The sequence below is a fragment of the Ceratosolen solmsi genome, unplaced genomic scaffold (assembly GCF_000503995.2).
Source record: "Ceratosolen solmsi marchali unplaced genomic scaffold, CerSol_1.0 scaffold2, whole genome shotgun sequence".
NCBI lineage: Eukaryota > Metazoa > Arthropoda > Insecta > Hymenoptera > Agaonidae > Ceratosolen > Ceratosolen solmsi.
In genome coordinates, this window is record NW_011948422.1 from 6,794,654 (window position 1) to 6,819,361 (window position 24,708).

The 24,708-nt window shown below is 31.2% G+C and overlaps 2 protein-coding genes across 2 annotated transcripts; one reads left to right on the forward strand and one right to left on the reverse strand.

Moving 5' to 3' along the window:
* Positions 1–1,695: 1,695 nt before the first annotated feature.
* On the reverse strand, positions 1,696–2,724 carry mRpS7 (mitochondrial ribosomal protein S7; the record flags this gene model as incomplete). The annotated part of the gene is made up of 4 exons (XM_011499384.1): positions 1,696–1,809; positions 1,880–2,017; positions 2,222–2,453; positions 2,540–2,724. Coding segments are annotated over 4 exons (633 nt in total), but the record flags the coding sequence as incomplete, so codon positions are not given.
* A 1,873-nt stretch (positions 2,725–4,597) lies between these two features.
* Positions 4,598–8,802, forward strand: LOC105361947 (dual specificity mitogen-activated protein kinase kinase 4). The gene is made up of 9 exons (XM_011499264.1): positions 4,598–4,863; positions 6,157–6,231; positions 6,304–6,424; positions 6,536–6,628; positions 6,725–6,902; positions 7,176–7,295; positions 7,379–7,678; positions 7,794–8,020; positions 8,237–8,802. Exons 1-9 carry the CDS (start codon positions 4,812–4,814, stop codon positions 8,400–8,402), a joined length of 1,332 nt encoding a protein of 443 aa, XP_011497566.1. The 5' UTR covers positions 4,598–4,811; the 3' UTR covers positions 8,403–8,802.
* The last annotated feature ends 15,906 nt before the right edge of the window (positions 8,803–24,708 follow it).

Sequence of the window (24,708 nt, forward strand, 5' to 3'; positions counted from 1 at the left end):
GTGAGGCTTGATGATCTGACCATACATGTCTGCTCCAGGATGTATAATGAATGATACCTACTGATCCAGGTGTAAGATATTGTGGATCGGCCAATGTTAAGTTTCTCAAATGTGGCCAATCATGTGGAGTTTGTTCAAAGAAAGGAATTACCGATGTTAATGCCTTAAGACTGTGAGCCTGTATGATGACTATCGCTTTCGAGTGGATTGAGTGGAGAGTGAGTGACACAACACTTTGTGTCTGAGTTACTTGACATACCCCCAATACCATGAATGTAAAGGATGAGACGTTTTATAGAAATGTAGAATTGTCTGATGAGGTTCTCGTTAACGAATGAAAGTTCAGAGAGAAGACAAACTTGTACATTAATACAATTTGACAGTATCTCGGCCATGGCTATGGCTAGTAATGTGCTAGTAATGAAACACAATTTCATAAATTTATTTTTTATCGTATAAAATGTATAATTAAAAGCGAATGTTTTTCCATTTTAAGGAGTATTTTTATTGGCTTTAATTATAACGTAGATTTATTAGAACATAAAAACTACCGTTTTTGTTTTTGTTTTTAATATTCTATTATCTTAGCTAATATTTAAATGAGTAATAAACTAATTTATAATTGTAGATTTTCATTCAATTCATTTATTCTCACTTATTCGGTCAACTTGTTTATTTGTATGCATATAAATCGCACTACATTATATAGTCAAAACATCGTATTTTAAACAATTGTTATTTATTAATTATCATAATTATTTTATAATACGTATATATTATTTATGTAGTTTGCTGAGAATATTCATAAGAACTGTATTAAAAAAGAAAACAAAACAAAAAAAAAACAAAATAAAAACAAAAAAATTCAGATCAATTAAATATAATAAATTAATTTATCTATTCTATGAAAATTTAGTCATCAAATTTAACTCTTATAACACTCGGATTAATCTTCTTTTATAAATATTTTCTCAATGTGATACAGCAATAATAGATATTCGATGAATAAATTTTAGACAAAAGAAAAATCCTTAGAAAAGAAAAAGAATAAAAAATCTTTACATTAGTTAACAAATTCTAACGTGGAATTATCAATTTAAAATACAAATAAAGAGTATTAGAACATCGAAAATGTAAAATTTTTGTCATATACATCAATTATTTCATTAATTATATTCTATTGTAATCATGAATATTTAATTTCTCAGTGTAGATCGAATAGAAAATTATAATCCCTATGAAGAAATTTCATTAAAAATTTGTGTCAACTTTATGTTGAATTGGAATGTATACAATAAAATATTTATTAAATTAAGATTTTTTAATGACCATATTTATTTATAAATTTTAAATAGATTTTAAATTTGTAGAATATTCATCGGTAAATCTTTATTTTGCTTCGTATCTATACACACATCTATAAACATTATTTAATTAATTCATAATAAAACTTTTATAATTTTTTTTCAATAATTTTGAATAAAAAACTTATTTCAACAGGTATAATTTAATTATATTATTCTTTAATTTTATACTGTTTCAATGAAGCTTTAACGAAAAATTATTTTACCAAATTAATAGAGATTTAATAATTAATATTCTTTCAATTACTTAAAATTAATATTAAAATGAAAGGAGAAATCTCAGTTTACAGAAATTAGTTGAACAACTTTTATAAAGTAACATTATATTTAATAAAATCTATATTTTACAAATTCATATTTTTGTATATTACCAGCGGAAATGGGCATAAGATTTATTTGCTTGACATTGCTTATATAATTCTTGCTTTTTCTTGATTGTACGTCCCTGAAACAAAAAAAAAATTTGTATTTTCTCAAAAAATTCATTATATACTAACAATTAAAGTATAGTTTACCTGATTATTATGTGCTTGAATTAATTCATGAGCAAGTCGATCATACAAAAAATCTGTTCTCGTTTTCTCTTTTGCAGCTTGTATTAACCATCTAATAGCTAAAAGCCTTGATCTTCTACTATCAATTGGTATTGGAACCTGAAGGAAAGAAGAATATAAGGAATGATGACAAAAATATTTCACTAGGATTTAAAAATATTTAATAAAAATTTGCATAATAATTCTAAATATAACAAATAAAATTAAAACGTTTAAAAAATTTTCAATTTTTGTTATCTGTTTCAAATTTTCTAAAACTTCAAAGATAAAATATAAGTTAAATATTTGGTTTAAAAAACTTACCTTATATACTTGTCCAGCTCGTTTTATTTGAGTCAATTCCATCACAGGTTTTGCATTTTCTACGGCATTTCTTAAAATTACTTTTGGATCTAATTCAATTTTTTCTTTATCATTGGAATCACAAGAATTATAAGCTTGTAACTGTATCATTTTTATACTTAGAAAGGCTCTTTCTAGTAAATATCTAGCACTTGATTTTTTCCCTTGTTTTATTAAATAATTTATAAATTTTCTAAAAACATAAGATTAATACTTTAGTATTACATACTACAATACTACAAATTTATAATTTATAATTTATAAGAATGATCAGCGTACGAGACTAATGGATCATAAAATTCAGAAGAGGTTTCATCTATACATGCTGGTTTGAAAGACAAATATGTGGCAGCTTGAAATTTTTCATTTGTTACAAGTTCGTCTTGTTCTTCTTTTCGAAATATGGGTTTAGTATAATGCTTAGGAAAAACGCTGTAACATCTTATAGATTCTTTTGATCTGCAATTAAAAACAATTGAAATGAAATGGGTAAGAGCGTTACATCATACTATTTATAATATTTTATTGTATAATAATTTTTATAATTATTAATTCATATTTATAATTAATATTTGTAATAGTCATTTGATAATGACTATATGATTACCTGAAAAAAGACTCGATATTCATTAAATTGGAAAACTGAGTTCGAAGAAAACGTAGTGGTATCATTTTAAAGAACCAATAAACTAGAAATGTAATATATACAATAATATAAATAAAACTTAATGCATATTAGGCACAACCAATGATTCTCATGTCACATATATTCTATAGCGGGTAAATAACCTATACAACTTATGGGAACAAAAGTATGAAAGTTATTTGTTTATCTTTTATTATTGTTTATAAAAGGATTGAAAGTTATAGAATTTAATTATGAATCATAACTTTCATTTATATCTGAAAATGTATATACCTGCATTTACATATAAATGACTAAACTCGTGTTTATACGCAAATATACACCAACAAAAGCAACGAACAATAAATTTTAATTAAATTAATTTTTGCATAAAATATATATTCTATACAGTTTTAGATAAATTTAGAAATACTTTTTTGTTGGTTATACAGCTATACCGAATTCAATCATTTGCAATATTCTTAAAAGTGTTCCATTATTTTCAGTTAGAGCCCGCGATTTATAATGATTTTTAAATTATAATGTCGAAATTATTATGTAAAAGCTAATGTTTATAAAATATAAAATTGAAAAGCTTGGACGATTCGACAACGGCGGCTTAAATAAAGCTGTACTTAGAAAGTTAATATTGTTATAAAATATAATTGCAACTTCTTTTGGAAAAGTGGGAAAGAGCAACAATGGAGATATTTTGAGATATCCAAAAGAAATATACATCTTAATGCCTTAGGGATTTTAAATATTATATTATATATTTACTCAAGATAATGAATTTCTTGAGTATATATGGATTTTAATAAAATTTGAAAATGTTGATGTGTTAAATTTATATACGTATATTCGTATATATATATGCATACAAATTTTTATATGCAGGTGTGTGTATGCTTAGTACTTATTGAACATACTTATTTGTATTTGAAATTTTTTGTATTTACATATTTGAAGCAACTAATTGAATTAAATTTTATTATATAATTAACACATCGATAGGCTAACAGCAACTAAATGTGCATCTTCCACCTTTATTTATTATACATAAGTAACTACTGGTAGCAAACATCAAAGTTTTACGACATTTCGTAATTTGCATTTGAAATACATATATGATCGAGAATGATCAAGGGGGGTCAGGGCGCGTGCACTTTTTTATCCGCATTCATTCATTTGCCATTTGCGCGCAATGACATTTATCATGGACACGGAGGTAATATCATCGTTCGCTTTGCCACCAAAAAAGCTCCTTCCCAACGGCTTCCCAACTCAGCAAGTCGCATCGGCTAACACGTAGCAGAAGACCCCCGGGACACGCGCATGCGCCTACGGCACGTACATGTGTGTGGCACAATCATCGCTGCTCGTCGCGGAAAATCGAGGGAATACTCTCGATATAGAGGATCGGGCACGCAGGCGGATGCATGACGATTCATCAGGGCCGCGATCACGTTGAGTTTCCCACGGAATCCGCACACGACTCCGCGGACGTTGCTTCCGCGCCGCGAGTTAATCGTGCTCGGAGTCTATCCGGGCAGGTGCAGGCCGAGTGCCGTGTCCAGGTACTATTAAGGAGCACAAAGGAACGACGGAGCACCAGGCGTCGGGATTCGCCTCCCCGACCGCAGCACCGCGCGCATCTCCCTCGAGGCGGTGGTGGTCCGCGGTAAACGAGGGAGGGCACGTAGAAATAACAACGAAGAGGAAATTATGTCCTCGACGCAGAGTGCCTGCGCTGGGCTGACTGCGAGCGCCGCTACGTCGACGGGCTGCCGTTGCATGGGATCCTAAGAGCCGAGGGGGCTGACGGGGTGCGTGACACTGGCTTCCTTGGAGCTATCTAGCTGAGGTGGTCGTGCGCCCTGCCCCTTGTGCACTGCCCGGAGAGGGCCGACGGAGCCCAAGGCGGCCATGGCTGAGAATCAGGACAATTCGTTCAGCTCGTTAGAGCAGGCCGGCCAAGGTACGTCGCTCTATCCCTCCCCAACCCGTCCCACCATCCACCATCTCGCATTTCTCCGACTCTTTGGCATTGGCAAGTTGGCTCCGATGGGATCTCGGACTGCTCTCCTTTCTCTTCTCTCCACGGTTGACCTTTTACAACTGGACGACCTCCTTAACCTAACCTAGAACGCCCGCACTCACCGACTCGGTGCTTCGTAGTCAAACTTTTTACTTTTACAATCCTTTAGGGCTCAGCATCATTTGCATCCTAATCATTTGCATTTTCCGATTGCGTTCTTACGGGCCAAGTGTGCTGTCTGTGCTTAAAGCGCGTTGCGCAATATTGGAAAACAACGTCTCCTACCCTTAATGGCGCTTAGTGTCATTGTTTACAATTTATTAAAGTAAAGTACCCGATGTACTTTAGAACTTTAATTTGTTATTTGGCCTCGCCTGGACAGAAGCTCCATAAATATTTCAGTTTTTATCGACTTTATCGACAAATCTACGATTATAATCCTTGATTTAACATTCCTTTTTTAATTGGATTGCTCGCTTGGATAAAAAATGAATTGGACCGTGTCTTAACGGATGTATTTGGTGGTGACAAGAGTAAATGTATCAGGAGACTTTGCTTGTTCGTAAATACCATTGGATAAAATATTCAGAGTCAATAACTCACTTTTCATTTATGCTTGAGAGTACAAGTTTTGCCTATGATGGAATACTTGATCATTTTCAGCATTTATCATGCGATAATGTGACATTTAAATGTGAAATTTAAAAAATCGCAATTATTATCTAGTGTTTTTGCTTGGCAACTTCATTTATCCAATAATAATACGAGTAATTATAGAATTATATTAACTATTGAATCGAAAGAAGTATTTCAAAATATCAAATACTTATCTTAAGAAATTGAAAATGTTTTTTCGTAGCACTTTTTATTCAAATATAATTTATTGTCTGTAAGGCTAAAATTTCTTTAATTAATATGAAATTTAAATTGATTAATTGATTAATAATCGAATTAATTTTTGTAATTTGAGATACATATTATGTTACATTATAATGAATATAAATTGAAACAGATTGTATAAGACTTTTTCATCATTAATATAATTTTTAAGCGATTTAAAAATAAAAAAAAAACCAAAAAAAAAATTTTATTGTAAAATCATAAATACTTATTCATTACGCACTTGTTTGACAATTTTAAAATCATTTAAAATTAATCTTCTACTTATTTAACACATAGATGATAATAGTCAACGAGCTATTAATACAGATTTCCTAAATTATTTGATTTTAGGTACCAGCAGCAGGCCATTTAATTTTCCATGTTTGGATCTTAGAACTAACACTGATATTCAAAATGATATATCTGGTATGTTGTTTGTATATAAAATATTATATATAAAAATGATTTATATAATAATTATTATCATTTTCATATTAGCGGAAAAGCGAAGACAATTAAAACTGAGTTTTCAAGCTCCAAGTGGAAACTTGATACACTCTAATTCAACAACGTCCTCTGTTTCTAATTTGACAATGGCATCAGCATGCCCACCAATGTCGTAAGTTTTGATTAATAATTAATTACATTGACTCTTTTGCTTTTATTTTGCACTTATTACATTGCGTTCGAATTTTCTGCAGAAAAATACTAAAAATAACGTTATTTATAGGGTTATACGCCCAAGTTTGCCTTTAGCTTTACCGAAGCTGCCTGCAAGACCTCGTGCTGTAACACAACAAGAATTTTTACCTGATAAAGCAAGGTAAAAATGGAATAAGTTCCAACTAATACTGTAACGCTTAACTATAGATGTATTTATTATTATAATACACATATTAAATAAATATAACTTTTGTAGAGATAAATTTAAAATGTGCCAGTCAATGCAAAGTACTGGAAAACTACAACTGACTCCAGATACGGTGTATGACTTTACGAGTGAAGATCTTCAAGACTTGGGGGAAATTGGTAGAGGAGGTTTCGGAACTGTAAATAAAATGATACATAGGATAAGCAATACTGTTATGGCTGTGAAGGTAAGTCAGGTTTTATACTTAAACGAAAGACGAAGAATTAAGAATTAGAGCAAGCAAAGCTTCGTAACACGCTAATTATAAATGTCGAAATATAGACAGCCGATGAAATGAATGGATTTTAAGAATTAAATGATATTTATATTAATTGTTAGTTAGTCAGTATTATTGATAAAGATCATTGATTTTATTAAGAAAGCATAAAAATACATTGATTATTTGCTCAATAGTTTGTAAATATATTTACGTATTTAATGAAAATACTCTAAATTTCAGAGAATTCGTTCGACGGTCGACGAAAAGGAACAAAAGCAATTATTAATGGATCTAGAAGTTGTCATGAAATCCAACGAGTGTCCTTGCATCGTGCAATTTTATGGGGCTTTATTTAAAGAAGTATGTTACTCAAAGCTATTTCAAAATTTCAAAATTTACATAACAAGACCATTCGAGCAAGTAATTGCATTGTTTATTTAAAGGGAGACTGTTGGATATGCATGGAATTAATGGACACTTCATTAGACAAGTTTTACAAGTTTATTTACGAGAGATTAAACGAGAGGATACCCGAATGTATCTTAGGTAAAATCACAGTAGCTACAGTTAAAGCACTGAATTATCTAAAAGAAAAATTACGGATCATCCATCGAGACGTTAAGCCTAGTAATATATTACTAGATCGACGGGGCAATATAAAACTTTGTGATTTCGGTATATCTGGACAATTGGTTGATTCAATTGCACGAACGCGTGATGCAGGTTGCAGACCATATATGGCTGTTAGTACAATTATTTTTGACAGCTTTTTTATATTTATTATGAATTAATTATTCATATATACTTAATTGCTCATAAATTTACTTTCATTGATGAGCAACCAACTGATTTTTTTAGCCTGAAAGAATAGATCCGCAGCGAGCAAGGGGTTACGACGTAAGAAGCGATGTATGGTCTCTTGGTATAACGCTGATGGAAGTCGCAACAGGGTACTTTCCTTATCCAAAATGGAATTCTGTATTTGAGCAACTCTATCAAGTAGTGCAAGGCGATCCACCAAGGCTGTCCCCTAATGAAAATGGAAATCATTTTACAATGGATTTTGTTAATTTCGTTAATACATGGTAAAATGTTTAAATCACAATATATTATTATGACGACGATACGTAAAGTATTGGTAAATTTATTATTAAATAATTATGAAATGTTAATCTAGAAATTTATCATCATCATCTATCTTATTAATTAATATTGAAAATAGTTTTTTTAATGAAAAATCTAACGATTTTGTGATATTTGTATGTAGGATAGGCATTACTTAAATTTATTATCTGTTGCAGTCTAATCAAAGAGGAAACTCAGCGTCCAAAGTACAATAAACTTTTAGAGCATCCATTTATTAGAAAATCCGAGGAGGCAACGATAGACGTAGCCGCCTATATTAGCGGCATTTTGGACAATATGGCTAATAATGGTGTTACCCTTTTCACCACGAATCAGCCTTAAAATAATAAAAGAAAGAAATGACGATAAAGTTTTATGAACAAAGAGTCAAAATGAAGTGCAAAAGCATATAGGAGATGAATGATAGAAGAAAAGTAAAGGAGAGAGAGAGAGAGAGAGAGAGAGAGAGAGAGAAGGAAATGGAAAAGATAGATCGTTCCTTCGTTATGGCAATCCTCCGTTTCTCACCCTTGTTGCGATGTGTAATGTGTAGGGGGCAAGAAAACGCTCCAATTTAGCGTAATTTTAATTAATTAACGCGAGGTAAATGTAGAGCTCTACCTCCGTGTTCTCTAATACTCGTATGCATAGAGCGAGCCTCTTAGGGAAAACCCACTACCCACAATGTTTCAAATACAGACAGACTAAAAGAAAATGTAAGATTTAATGAAGTTATTCTCACCTCCCTTAATGTAGAAATAAATGTAATTCATACTTAAAAATTGTATTAAATTTAGAAAATTATTTGTTCAAATATTGATAGTAATAAATATATTTATTAAGAACAGTGTACAAATATTTAAAAAGATGAATTCGTTCGAAAGGAACTTTTTTTGAAAATTAATATATGTATATTGTTTTTGATTTAATGTATGCTTAGAAATATTAGAACGAATATTCATTTGAATTGGGAATACTATTTTTTTTCAAATACTGCAAAAATAAGCTCACGACTTAAAATCTGCATATAGCAAATTACTTCTTTTCGTCCTTGTGAAACTTATTCTATTGAAGCCGAAATGAAGACTGGAGAAAAGCTAATACGCGAACAAACATCCAAGAAATTAAACGCTTCTCTTAGTTTTATTTTAATTTTTTTTGCAATTGATGTTGTTATTTGAAGAGTATAGCATTCGATGGCCACAAAATGCTTATTCTGACATCTCAAAGTACCCTAAATTTTTACTCCACTATGCAATAATAAATAATTAATATCGCCAGAACGAAAATGTGCGTTCGTTTTGTTCCAAAGCAATCGATATAAAAGTCGATTTGTTGATGAAAGCGTTATTTATTATTCTAGACTAAATGCATACAATTTTCGTGTTGTTTTTAATGAGCATAAATTATTAAAACAATATATATATATATATATATATATATATATATATATATATCTGTTGACGTATTTAAACTATTTTGAGACAGTTTCATGGAGGATAAAGTCAAATTATGTAATTGTTTGATCTGGCGATTTAGTTGATTCAAAGCTTCTTACAGCATGCAGTAACAGATAAAAAAAAATTGAATACTGTAATTTAAGATAAATAAACGATTACAAATCGATGAATTGTGATAAAATTTTTTTGTATTATTATTTTATGACTTATTCTTCCTATCCTTTTTTTTTTTTTTTTTTTTTTTTTTTTTTTTTTTTTTGTATTTTATTGTAAATCGGTAATTTAAGACTTTAAAACTATATTTTTATATTTCTTTATACGACCCGATTTTCCACATACAATGACAGTAGCCGATATTTAATTAACTATTTTACGTATTATTGGAATTTCAACTGAATTTTTTCACTACTTAATCTCTAAGGTGTATTTAGGCATTTAAATCTTTGTGGTATGCATATTTGTTGTTGTTGTTGTTGTTGTTGTTGAAAACGATGTCAAAGTACATTAATTATATATTAAGAATTACAATAGACTAAAAAAATTTTTTGATAGATAAGTTATAATTATGGTTATGGTGTTTTTTTAAAATTAACATGAGAATCACTGCAATACTTACAATTGAGATAATATTACTCTCGATGAAAATTCAGTAAAAGAGCTACAATTAAAGCAAATAAGAAAACTTATTGTGTAAACGATTAAAAATAATGCTTAAAATTTATCTTTATTTTTATTTTATAATTTGTAGCAAAATGATTTTTAATAAAAATGAATTTTTTAAAATTACTTCTCAGATTTTTAAATCCTTCGAAAATTGACCTTATGAAATATAAGAATTTATAGATCTCTAAAACACAATGCGCAAACATCATGGAATTCTCGATAGATATATTTTCTATTATATAACAGAAAAAATTGCTCAACCAAACAGACTTTAGGATAACAAAATCTAAAAACACCATAGATTATCGATTATATTGAATGTAAAGTTTCTTTTTTTAATAGAGCCTAGTTTTATAAAAATAAATAATAATAAATGTTGAATTTATAAAATGTTCTCTCTCTACTGTTGCCCAACTGTTGGATTTTATCGTGGACAATAATTTTATTTCTATATTTCCAATTATTTTATAGAATTATCATTAATTAATTTACGAATACATTAATAATAATACAGCTGATACGTTAGTTTGTAAATAACGGTGTCCTTATATTAAGTAACAAATCAAATTATTAAATTTTTTTACAGACGCAATGAAAAATTAACTATCAGTTTTCTTTGGAAAAATCCTTCATTATCTCCGTCCGATATAATTACAACCAATAGACTGTACATAACTCCAATCGAAGAAAAATATTGGCAGATTTTTCTTTAAAGATAGCGCTTCTTATGTTATCTTATAGCCGTATGGTATATTAAAAAAAAATTATAAACAAAATAAAGAAAGGCAGAGATTTTTTTATCAAACAATTAATGCAACTCCCAAATTTCTTAATATATATATGAAACAATTTTATATTACAGTTCCAATCGCATATAATAATTCAAAATATGAAGTGTAAAAATTGTAAGATTTATGCAAAATAATTAAACAATTGCATAAATCATATTATATTTAAACAAGTTTTTAAATTTATAATACAGTTGTACATATGAATTCGACATGTCATTTAATTATCATTTAAATTTTAATGTTAATTCTTCAATAACTCTGCACATTATCTAACTATTATAGATTAAACTTTTAATATTATAAATAAACATAAATATTCATTCGAATTAGATGTTCTAAATTTTTTAATAATTCTTTCAAAAATTTTATAATCTAAATTTCCAGACGGATAATTCGGTACTTTATCCCCACTATTCTATGAAAGAAAAAAAGAAAAAATTGTGCATCAATGTTTTGTACAAAATAGTTATTTGCTATATAAATATCAAATGACAAAAAGAGAAAAAGATTTATTTCTACACCTTTTTGAATTATTATTTCTAAAAACAAAAATAGCGTGTCCTCAAATCTTTAGATATACATTTTTATACTTTATTCTTAAATTATTTTAAATTAACTATCAAGTATTTATGTAAAAGTATAGAATTAAAATCAATCCTCCATTCCTTTGTATTACATTTACATAAATTATAAATATTTTGGATATAATTTTTATATTAAAATATGTAAAAATTAACATTGTCGGTATCATAATCAAATCGAAAAATTACATTATAATTACTATCTATGATTATATTAATTTTTAAGTGATTGTATTATCTCGAGAGGCTATTTTACATTTGACTAAAAAAGGTTCTAAACAACTCTGAATTGGTTGCTTAGCTAATATACAAAAAAAAATATATTTTTATGCAATGGACAATAAGTGACATTAAAATAATTAATGGCATCTTATGATGTGAGATGCACGTTGTAGGAAAATAATGTGCTTCAAATAGTATAAAAGTAAATAATAAATATAATGTAAATTTATTTATAAATGTGCTATTTTAAATAACTAATTTTTCTATTAATATAATTCGATAAATTAAATTTTTAATCAATATATTATTAATTTTAGAATATTCAGAAGATTATGAATTTTTTTTTTTTCACGGGAATTTATTCTATTTAATTTATGAAATGTCAATTTCGTCGATAAAGCACTTTTAACTAATAAAACAATTTTTATTATATGTTACAATTATCAATGTATATTTTATTTCAAAGAATTTCGAAGTCAGAAGCTCCTTTATAAAAATTATCGCTAAAAAATAAATTGATAATAAAGTGGATTTTTCAAAGTACATCAGTTGAAATATCTTTTTATGATTATTTATGATTACTTATACCTATTGATCCCATTATCCATAAAACTAATCACTTTCAATAAATATTTTTATTATAATACCTGATACGCTTTAAAAATAACATTTTTGGCTAATAAAATAACTTACTATGCCCAATTCTTTCCCATTGTTATATTTATAAATATTTATAAATATATATATATATATATTTAACAGATTGCTTAAATTATTCATTTATACATTAAATCAAAATTTAACATACTTTACGATGACTTAAATTTATGAATACAAAACTATCAGATGAACAATTACTTACCATTAAATTATAACGAGTACTTTGCATATTCGTTATTACCTTTTGCATATGAAGTACGCATTGTCTAACTGCAAACTGGGAAGAAATACTCGCGAAAAAGATAATTATATTGATTATCTTATTATGAAAATGTAATATTGAATAATTGCATTGAAACGAGGTTAAAGAAGATGCGTGTAAGAGTAATTTAATTGAAATAAAAGTCAAGATATCTGTTAGTATTTCAAAATCTCAAATTATCATTTGACAAATTTTGAAGAATTCCGAAGATGAGGAAACACATTATTTATTTAACAAGAAAACGAATGCGACAAATACGCGTCAATTTAGTGCGTCATATTATATTGAAAATTTTATAATTATATTTTTAGACCTAACATTTATTGTTCTCATTCCACGCTAATTAAACGTTATATGCTATTATTCAATGTATTAAATGGATCAATATTTTTCATGTTTGTAAATGTAGTTCAATAACAGGCTGAATTATGGATATAAATTGAATGGATACAAATTTGTTGAAGGGTTATCATAGATCATTCGAAAAATAAATCAAAGTAATCGAATTTTTTAAGTATCTTACTTCTTTTATTCTGTTAGTTGTTGTTCTTGTTGTTTTTGGACATGAAAAATCGTACATTTTTAATCATATAATAATGGCTTTTGTACGTTTAAAGCCATTTTTATAACAAAAATACGAGCAGATAAAAATAGATACAGTATATTACAATATAATAGTGCCGAGTTAATTATAGGGAATACCATAACGTACTCACATAAGTATATAATTTATTGTTCCGTGTGTCAACACTGCTTAAAAATAAAATTGGAATTTTTTCAACTTAGGCCCATCTTTTCATTAATTTGTACATAGAATTTGCACATAGAAGTCCAAATAACACGTTTAATTAATTTTACAGTATTGATATAAATATTGTTTTATATAAAGAATGTTTTAAAAGTACGTATTTTTTTTTTTTTTTTTTTTTTTTTTTTTTTTACATCGGATTAATTTTTTTTCACGCGGTAAGCACATATTGTAACGAATAAACTGAAACTGAGTCGCTTATATCGTACAATTCGCTATGAAAATGGGCTGACGAGCGTACATCTGACATCAATCTAATCTACGAGGTTGGCAATCGACATATACATTAGCATTATTCTTGGCCAAAAATTTCCAATTCGTAATAATAAAAGCCGGGGATTACCCAATGGCCGAAATTGTGTCGTCGCAAGCTTTTCACGATCCTATCTCATAAGCTCGCTCTCACTCTCAACAGCCTTCCTTTCACATTATGTGTCGCAGGGGGTCGTGCGGTTACCCCTTCCTATCCAGGGTGGCCAACCCTCTCTATCACCCTCCCATTTCCTCAGCGGCGGTTCACGGTTGGGGAGCCGAGAGCAGTGGCAACACAACCTGGCCGATCGAATCGATAATTTCACCGGCTGGTTCACCTGTTAAGTCGGGCCGAGAAGATGGCGGCTCCTAAGCTAATACGAAGCATCGCGGACGGACTGCGTCCAAGCTCCTCGTCACTGTCGATTCTGCCCCCGGTGGTGGCGAACGTTCGCCAAGCTTCGTACGATACGCGCAATCCAACGTATTGCGCCTAATTAGCCGCACACTATACGGAAACGCTTGGCTCGGACGTAATGCGCCACTCGCTTGCGAGGAAAGTTCGTCCTATCGACGCGCGCGACTTTCACTGAGTCATTCATTGTCCATTGCTGCGCTCATTATTGCCAATATTGATTGCGATCATCGAGTTTGCGATGACGGCTGACCGCCAATAGGAATCTTTGGAGTACTCGCGACGAGATCACGCGATAACGAGACGAATAAGGTAAGCGCTGCTATTTGCAGATGGATTTTACTTTATAAGATGCGTCTCGCACGTTACGGATGAACTGATAATTTGCCGGATTCGAGTGATTCGGTAATACTGTAGAAATAAATTATCTGGATACTCGACATTTTTCCCAGGAGTGGTATCTACTAATATTTGTGTCCGACGTCATTAAAGGCGATTCATAGAGAATCGCTTAATCGTATTTAAGGGATGGGGATATATAAGGGATGGCTCGTTTTAAAATAATCGAATAATTAAAAATGAATTTTATGGAAATTTATCATAGACTTGTCTTGAATTATAATAGAATTACAATATATTGCTATTACGGTATATGCATATAGTTGATCAAATTCAATGCTATGCCAAGGTCGGTTTAAACGTAAAAAATTCAATTCTTTCTAGAAAGATCCTTCGAATATAATTTCTTTACAGTGTAAATGCTTTGTTCGATAATAATACAGTATTTTGTTACCATTATTGTATTAAAATTTACTATTATCGTAAATAATAACAATTAATTACCATAATAAAATTAACGGATTTTTATCTTTTTTCAAGTAAATTTACTACGAAGATATTTTATTTTAAACATTTTTTTATCCTCTTAATTTCATACATAAGTGTTTAATTTTATCATTAATCATTAAACGGTAAAGAAAGTCTGTATTTCATTCAATTTTCCTTCTTTCCAAAATCAACAAATCTCTCTTACATTGATCTAATCGTTAAAATATAATTGCAACAGTATTTTAATTACATAATTTTAGTATACTATATCGTGTTGTCTTTAACTTTGTTCTTTTACATCTAAAACTATCATTTCATTTATAAATTTTTCACAAATTTAGTATTTAGTATTTCATTAGTTAAAATAACTAATAACGATGAACTGAAGATATTTTAAGTCAATTAATATAATAGATTAAGAATATAATTCTTCTATCTATTTTATATATTTCTTAAAACTTTAAATGTATATATATATATATATATATATATATATATATATATATATTCATATATAATTAAAAACTTTATGTAAATAGTATAATTTATATATTATTCAAATATATTCATTTTTAATAATAAACTAACAATAATTGACTTTTATAATTTTTTATAAATTTTTTTGCAAATTAAATTTAATCCGCTGGTTTTGAGTAATTCGTAAATATTATAATTTTATTAATATCTTTAATAACACCATTTTTAAATAAAAAAATTATTTAATATGTATTTGCTGCAAAACTACAAATGAAATAAATTGTATAATATTAAATAATTGTGCATAGTCTTTCATTTGATTATTTTATACACAAGTTCAAGTTTTAATTCAATTTATGTTTATCGTGAAATTTATGACATAAGTATGGATTAAATTGAATGTAATATATTGTTAAAATTAGATATTATTTGAAAATAAATTAATAAAGTTTGAAATATAGTCAGATTTATCGATTTTCATATTCTAGTGAATAAAGTTTATCGATTGAATGCTGTTGTAATAAATTAAATTTGCGAGACATCATAATAATTTTAATATATACATATATAAACAATTTTATTGAATTTTTTTAGTCTATCAATTAATTGCTTGTCCTATTATTAATGAGTTATTTCACATTAACGATATCCTATTAAATAATGCTCTTTTAAAAGCACAATTTTACAAAGCAATGAGAGCAAATAAGTAAGGCATTAAAATTTGAAATATTGTGTATTTGTGAATTGAAATTAAATAATTAATTTTATATGACGCGCTCGCAATCGTCAATCTATTTTACAGTCATCAACCACTTAATTATAATCTATTGTAAGTTCAAATATTTGAGGCGTATAACGATGCTTTATTATTAATATTAAAAGCAATGACGTTACCTAAGTTCCATCTAAATTTCTCGATATCTTGTGACGTACGCAGCACAGTCTCTACGCAGTACACTCTATTACATATTAAAGTACTTTTTAAAAGCATATATTATCTATAAAATTTCACATGAAAAATAAAAATGATCCCTTATTTATTAACGTTGCTCCCAATATTTCAGTTACCTATACGACTTATTTGTCAAATTGTCCTATTCTTATCATCGTGCTAAAATGTAAAGGTAATTAACAATATCCATCGTATCTCCATTGAATAAATTGCTATTATTCCTATCCATTCGAATCCGAAAACTGCCTGTCAGCAATGTCCAATGCAGCAGTTACGTCCATTATAAATAAGTAAATGAAAGATAGAGTAATCTAGGCGAGCGACAATAAAAGAAAAGAGAACACAGAACGCGTTATCGAGCAGCCTATTGCCGGTCCCCTCCGGGGTCAGTAGCGAGGGATCGGGCGATTGGGGGATTGGGGGAGGGGGAGGGGGGTTCGGGGGCGTCGCTGCGTCGCTCTCTCCGCGTGCAAGGGATCAATTCTCTTGCATATTTTATACCGGATACGTGCTCGTTCTTGGCCTCCCGGAAACTATAGCCGCGCGCTCTGCCGCTGTCGTATATCCCACGACTTTAACACTTTTATCCGACTTTTCGACCTCTCTAATCCACGCCGACAGGTCGTGGACTGACCTCGACTTGCTCAATTCTCAATTTAAAGAGGAGTCACTAATGTTGCGACGATGCGATGCAATAATACGATGAGCCTCGTAGTCATGTTGAAGTGAAGAATTCAATGTCGCTCTTTCGTCGTGATACAAGCACACTTAGCATTTTGAATGTGTTCACATGGTGTCAGTTGCGACTAGGTAATAGTTTAGTTTGCCTATGTATATGTACGCAGATGCTTGTTAATAGAGATATTATACGACATTTAGAAGATTTTTTAAAGCATTAATAGCGCGTATAACCCGATTATAAATAATTCGACTTTATTGCCGAGGTAATCGGTGTATAATCGATCGTGTCAACCTCAGCTTAATTATTTCAATTTAAATACAATTAAGAGCGTTGCTAATGTAAAACAATAATAGCTGTGATTTATTACAAATAATTATATGTGTTCATTCATAATTATTCTTTGCGCAATTTGAGAATAATAAATCTTTATGATCTCTATCCTCACGGACAAATGTTACTTTATGTAATTACATTTTAAACATTATATTTTAAAATATGTTGCCGAATAATTCTAAAAGCGTGATCGATAATATAACTAATCTAATCGAATGTTTATCAAACTGATTAAAAACACCCTAATAATTACATGATTTATAATATGTCATCAAGTGATTCTTAAATTTTTTTCTATATGATTAATTAATTAAATTATTTTTTTATGTAATTCATATTCATATCTGAAAAACTTAAATGTTTAATTGAATGTACAAAAAAAATAGATTTATGTTTACACGATTTATGTTTAACACACATATATATATATATATATATATATATATATATATATATATATATATACATACATATATTTGTTATATAGCTGTTACATGTTTAATTAGTACTAGAATGTTTATAACTAAACATTTCTTTTAATGTGTTAAAAATGCAATGGTGTATATAACTTAATCTTCATGTCTTTTGTACGCGTCATGAAAAAAATTAAAAAATAATTCTCTTCAGATGAAATAGATTTCTATTAAAAAATTAATTATTTTAATATAAATTTTAAATCATTTTAAAAGCTTTAATTTTAAAAGCTTTGATAAATAATCTTCTTATATATATCTGCGTATAAATTGTATAAAAATAACAATAAAATGCAAAGAAGATTAAATAAATAACAATCTTTTAAGAACAATTAAATATGAATTATATAAATATAAATTAAATTATATTAAAAAATTTAATTTTCAGATAAACGCCCATATTTCTTTCCTATCCAATTTAAGTAATTTATGAACGAAACTTTATTCATATTTATTATTTTGACTACTTCACACAAAAATTCTGCAAACTAATTTAGATTTCATGATATTCATGCTTTTCATAACATTTATCCTTTTAAAATATTCACAATTATTAATTACGAAATGATGCTATAAAACACCTCTGCAATGTCGTTTCCATACATTTCATAAACTTTGTCAGACTTTTGTATTTATAATTTTTTTTTAATACCACGATTTACGGAAATGTTATTTCCGTATCAATATTTTATACGCCAATTACTTATTATACACACTTTTCATAATCAACCTATCAACATGGACAGCCTTTGATGCAATCATAAATTAATACATTACAGATAATATCTCACATATGATAATCAGCTTTGGTTTTACTACGGAAAATACATATTAGCATTACGATACTTGTAAAAATGCGTACCTTTTTTTAATTTAACAATCTATTAAACTATGCTATTAAAATATGCTAGAAACAAGTTTATTTATAGCGAATATATACTTATTCGCCGTATGCTCTTAAACGTATTTACAAAACAACAATGGTATAAATAAATAAATCAAAATTGATCAGTATTCATTAATGAATACAATGAATACAAGAAAATTGATATTATAACAATATATTTTTACGAAATACTATTATTTACATATTGTATAAATACTTTCGGTTGATATTTAAGAGAAATTTTTAATAATTTCTAGTCTATGTACACGAAGTATTAAGAAATTTTTTTAATAGACATAATAAATAACGACATACACAATACAAACATCTATATTACTCATTTATTCATGTATTGCAATACTTTACCAACAGCACTTATAATTTAATTTAATTTTGACGAAACTCAGAGACAGGCGCACAATATACCTTGATCTAGCAATATATTAAAACTAACAACTTTCATGTTTATTTGATAAATTGGAACATCTCCGCGGCAAGCCTTTGATAATAAAAGTATCGATCATCAGACAATGTCCTTTTATGTCAATTCACGCCAACACAAAGAGACCAACGTCTGTAGGGGAGATACGATGTTTCAAGAAAGTTTCCTTTAACCACGCGACGAGAATTTATTTTGCGATAAGAATAAGCTTGCGGAAAATGAACGAAAGGGCCGAACTCTCATCGATCGTTCGCATTCGATAACACTCTCGTCCATCCAACCGGATTTATTTAAATGTCCATCGAAGCCAGCAGCAGCCCAAAGTCAAGTCCTTCCGCAAATACATATACCAAGCCAGCGGCATGTGTATTATATTATCGAGCCGCCCATAAAACGATAACGCGAGCGAAGGAAAATGCTATAATCACCCATGGCCCCAGCGCCTTGGTTAGCCGGAGTGTACTTTTCAGCACGCCCGTAGTGCGTCCGGTGGGTCGGTAGAGTTCACACAGGTACGATCGCTCCTCCCCACCGATAGGAAAACAAACGAAGGCCCTCGAGGTACGTGCGCCGGTTGACTCACCTGACAACCTGACAGTCTGTCTGTTGGAGGCAGGTGCTGCCACCACTACGCGCTTACCTCCTATCATCTACGTAATATCCTCAACGCCACCACCTACTCTACGATCGTCCATCCCCTCCCTTCCTGTCCCCCGTAAAGCCACCCCTTTCCATATCCTCGGCCCCACGGCACTCGAGCTTTTCTCTTCATGGTCATTGGATTTTTCCATGTTCCCGTGATACTTCCTCCATCCGCGTGATTATTCGTATCCTCGGGTCTCTTGGAGCTTGAATTTCAAGCTTTCGATTGGAACGCGCCCGATTCATTGTATCCATTGCCCTTACCTTTGCTAGGCCAGCGTGTTCTAATTTTCTTATTTACTTAGGCTCTAATAGTTGAACGTAACTTTTGACAGTCTGGCTCTTGGTGCGACCTTACGTATCCTCCAAACTTCATGTCATTGAATAACGAGTCATAGCAGAGATTAGACGTAGATATTGGAAAATGATACATTCGCATATGCCGTATTATTAAGGAGGTTGGAACTTTGAGGGCAAAGCAGAAAGCCAATAGGAATTGCCGGAAGAAGAAGCCCGAGGAGCGATCGATTGCATTTTCAAGCTACTCAGCTATCGATCATCCGATTTTCCATCATTCGCTCGCGCCTACGAGATAATCGTGGTAAAAGAAACTTGAGCTTAGGTCGGAGCCTCGCAAGCGATCTACTTAACCTTAGTGGCGGAGTAAGAAGACTTGGTTGTTTAAAATAGTCATAAATACGTTTGCTCGAGGCCTACTAACGGCAGATCGAGGCAAAGGGCAAACGGGTGGGAGGAGAGTATCTCGGCGGAAGCGCAGATGGTTGAAAGACATTAGATATGGTGGTAGACACTGGCACGGCACGAGCCTCTTCTGCATGCGCCGACCATCACGCTCCAGCGCACCACGTAAGAGCCGCGAACGTCTGCCCCCCCCCCCGAAGTCGCGATATGCACGCACACTTTCCAAGTCCCTCTTATGCATATGCCGAGTTTTTCCGGCTGAGCGATTATTATGCTCTTTGAGGCCGTTTCGAGGGTAATTATTGCACGTTGGCATTCTGGCCTGGCCTGCCTCGATCAACCCTACTCGGTCAATCAATCGGGTGAGGATCATTGATGTTGATTTTTTCCAGAATAAGAGAAGATATTACAATTACGAGGCCCATCCACACTGATATTGAGCTGACAAATTTTTCGCGTCCGTTTTTTTTTTTTTTTTTTTACGTCCGACGAACGTATCTTCTATTTTAAATCGCCCAGTGTCTCTTTCATGCTTGCGATTTTGCGTTTATTATCGATCGGTTTATATGATAAATGAATTTTCAATTAAAATTTTAATGGCCCATTCATCATATAGAATTTTACAATGGAAAGGCAATGACAAAATTTGAATATTTTTAATAAATGTTTCTCTGATTGTAAGGAAAAAATACAACAACAAAGAAACTCGCTACTACGTGAAATTCAAATTGTCATGTTATAAACTCTATGAAAAACTAAAACTTAAAGGAAGAATATTTTCTAATTATTAAACTGAAAATTTAAATTATACAATTATTTTCGTCGCCTAATTTCTTATTTGATTCAGTTTTTATTGATTTTAAACGTTTAATTGCAGGAACGAAATAGAAATACCTATATAATAGTGTACAAAGATACATCGAGTAAAAGAACTTCATTAAAAGCATAATTTATCTTTCATTTTCACAACTCGAAGAAACAAAAATAAACTTTATATTATTTATTCAATTTCCAATTAGCTAGAAAAATATTTGAAAAATGATTGAATTACTTGTAGAATCTAAGAAAAAAAGCTTTGTAATCATTGCTTTAGTTGCAAAACGAATTATAGAAATGCTCGTTGTGAATTTGCATTGCAAGTATAGATTAAAAAATAGACCAAAATTGTGTAAGAAAATATTGTTTTCCAAAAGCAAAGGATAAAGTACGTCTTTACTTAATTTGTCGAAGGATACAATTGGAGCAAGCGCACGACCAATGAAAATAGGGAGAATTTGAAAATTGGGCGGGAGAAACCAGAGAGAGAGAGAGAGAGAGAGAGAGAGAGAGAGAGAGAGCGTAAACGAAGTGGATGAAATTCTCGGATGTTCCCTTCAGATTATTGATCTACAAACAGATAGAGTTCAAGCCTGTACCTTCGGCAATAGTCCATGTTACTGGTATGCGGATAGGAATTAAAAGAAAAGAGGGGGAGGAGAGGAGAAGGAAGAATTTTATTCACTTACATATTACTTATATGTACAATTGTGCAAAGAACGACATAAGGGATAATGTGCTGGACAATCCAGCTGATAAAGGGCAAATAGTATATAATAAATAACGATATTAAATGTATATTATAATATTAGATGAAATATTTATTATTTTTTATATAATAACTTTTGTGAATTAATATAAAATTTTTTTAACACAATATTTCGTATGCGATAAGACAATTTAAATAAGCATAATTTAAGTGCATATAGAGAGTGAAGAAATTCTTGTATATGATTGGTCTTGTCAGGATTTGGAATTAATTTTGTTTATATCTTTAAAGGATATCCAATAAAATAATCAAATAGTGAATTGATAATTTATTCGCGTAATTGCAAATCAAAATAATCGCAGTTATTATTCATATGCCTTTTTTATTTTAAAATTATTTGCAATTTTACAAAACTTATTTATTTTTCAATGACAAATATTAACGTTTTTTTTTTTTTTGTTCCAGCATAAAAAATATTAGCCAACATCGAATTAATCAAATTAATAATGTGGGATGAAACTTGCATACAAATATTCTTTGTACATCGAAAAAGTTGTTCTTGAAAATTTAACGTTCACATTTCAGCATAAGGAAGCGAATTATTAGTAACAAAAGTATGAGTTTGATTCATCCAGCTGCTAAAAATCCCTGCCGAACAATGAAATACACGCACATATATATATGCGCGCGCGCGCGCGTGCGTGTGTGTATAAATGACGGCGTAGCAGAGAGACAGAGAGAGAGAGAGAGAGAGAGAGAGAGAGAGAGAGAGAGAGAAAAGAGGGGCGTAGAAATGGGGTGATCTTAGATAGAGATCGAGTGAAAGAGGTGGAGATACGGAGATAGAGATAGGGCGAACGCGTCGTGAGAGATAGAGATATATAGAGATAGATAGAGATAGATAGATAGATAGATAGATAGAGAGAGAGAGAGAGAGAGAGAGAGAGAGAAATCGAACTCCCGCCCACAGAAGTAGTAATGCGCGCAGTAAGTAGAAAAGGGCTGTGCAACGTCCGGCCAAGTCCCACCCTCTCGGTTTCCCTTATATCTAGTTACAATTTTTCTCCATGGAAGTCCGAATTAAGACATGAACTGGCCATTTTCACGTATTTTTCATATCTATGAGATATTCCTTATATATTCGTTTCGATCAATCCAATGATTTATACACATACGTTGACTACTACACAAACTATAAGTGGGTAAAGTAGCTATTATTTTTTCTTAAATCGAGTACGTTTTTCTTATGTCTGTTCCTCTATTAACAAGTCACAATTGTCCTTTCAACACGCGTAATTGGCAATTTTAATAGCTAGCTGAAGCCGAGAAGCTCAAATTTCCAGCAAACTTTAAATACGCCACAGTTTTGTACTTTGAAATCAGAGTTTCCTCTTACTCCCCTAAACAGCATCGATCAATTACTTTCAATTGTAAATTTTCGTGCGTGCAAGTGCATCCGAACGACACAGAGCATCGGCATGAGTAGATAGTTAATTTGTTACTCGAATAATCCATTTCCATACAGTTTTCCGCAACAGATTTCCGCAAGCGCGCTTAGCGATCAACAATTATTGGATAGAAAGGGCAATCGGCGGTGAAGAAAGCTCCATAAAGCTCCCATAAACGTTAAAGTCTAGCGGCAGAAAATTCAGCGACATTAAGCGAGGCTTTCAAAATCCTCGGATCGCCAATGGCAGCATTTATAGAGCGTAAAGGGGCAGGTGGATGGGAAGGGGCTCGGGTCAATAAGCTCCGAGCAAAAAGCTTTGTGTATCAGAATCACTCGGGCTGGCTTGCCGCCCACTACCCCGCGTCACGGACGTCGGTACGAATGTCGAGATTATCGTCGGGTGTGGAGTTGGAGTCTCGGGTAGCGAGTCTGCGCGCGAGTTCTCGGCATCTCCACGGTAAGCCGCCATTCGTGGGTCGCGCGAGCGAATGGCTCGTGGCCGCGTCGCCTCCCGTTCATTGGCGAGGTCCCCGATCAATGGAGGCGGCGTCCCAACCCTCGTCGGTCTTGATGGAAAACGAGGTGGCTCGGCAATAGCGCCCGGCCCGGAAAAATCATCAGATTCGGAAAAGTCGGGCTAGGACTGACCAGTATTGCCTCGCTCTCGCCTCGTCTCGTGGCTCTACTTCATTTAAAATGGCTGCGGTTACGATCGCCAGCACATTCGGCCTCGGAGAAGCTACGAAAAAGCTTACGAAAAAGCTGCGACGGTATCGATCCTCGTCCTGTTGTACGGAGAGTACTCCAACTGGATTATTTCGAAGATATTTGGATGGACAGTGTGACGGGGAGAGCCGGGTGACATTAATCGTTAAGTCCTCTTGCATTCTCAAACTCATTGGAATTGTCAGACTCAAGCACCGAAGTCGTCCATTAGAAAGACAATGATAGAATTTCAAGTTGATAAATATTCGTTCGACTCGTCTCTCTCTCTCTCTCTCTCTCTCTCTCTCTCTCTCTCTTTAACATTATTAACACTATTCGTTTAGTTGAATTTAGCTATTTTATCTAGGATTTGCGCCATTTCTCACATAAAATTACACTCGTATGTGTCCTCGCAAGAACAGTAATTTATAATGCAT

What these genes read in the sequence shown, in the direction of transcription:
- LOC105361947 (XM_011499264.1), top strand. Translation starts at nt 4,812, where the DNA reads ATGGCTGAGAATCAGGACAATTCGTTCAGCTCGTTAGAGCAGGCCGGC. An exon ending in TCAGCATGCCCACCAATGTC is followed by an intron (nt 6,425 to 6,535) that starts GTAAGTTTTGAT and finishes CGTTATTTATAG; the next exon opens with GGTTATACGCCCAAGTTTGC. An exon ending in GTTGCAGACCATATATGGCT is followed by an intron (nt 7,679 to 7,793) that starts GTTAGTACAATT and finishes TGATTTTTTTAG; the next exon opens with CCTGAAAGAATAGATCCGCA.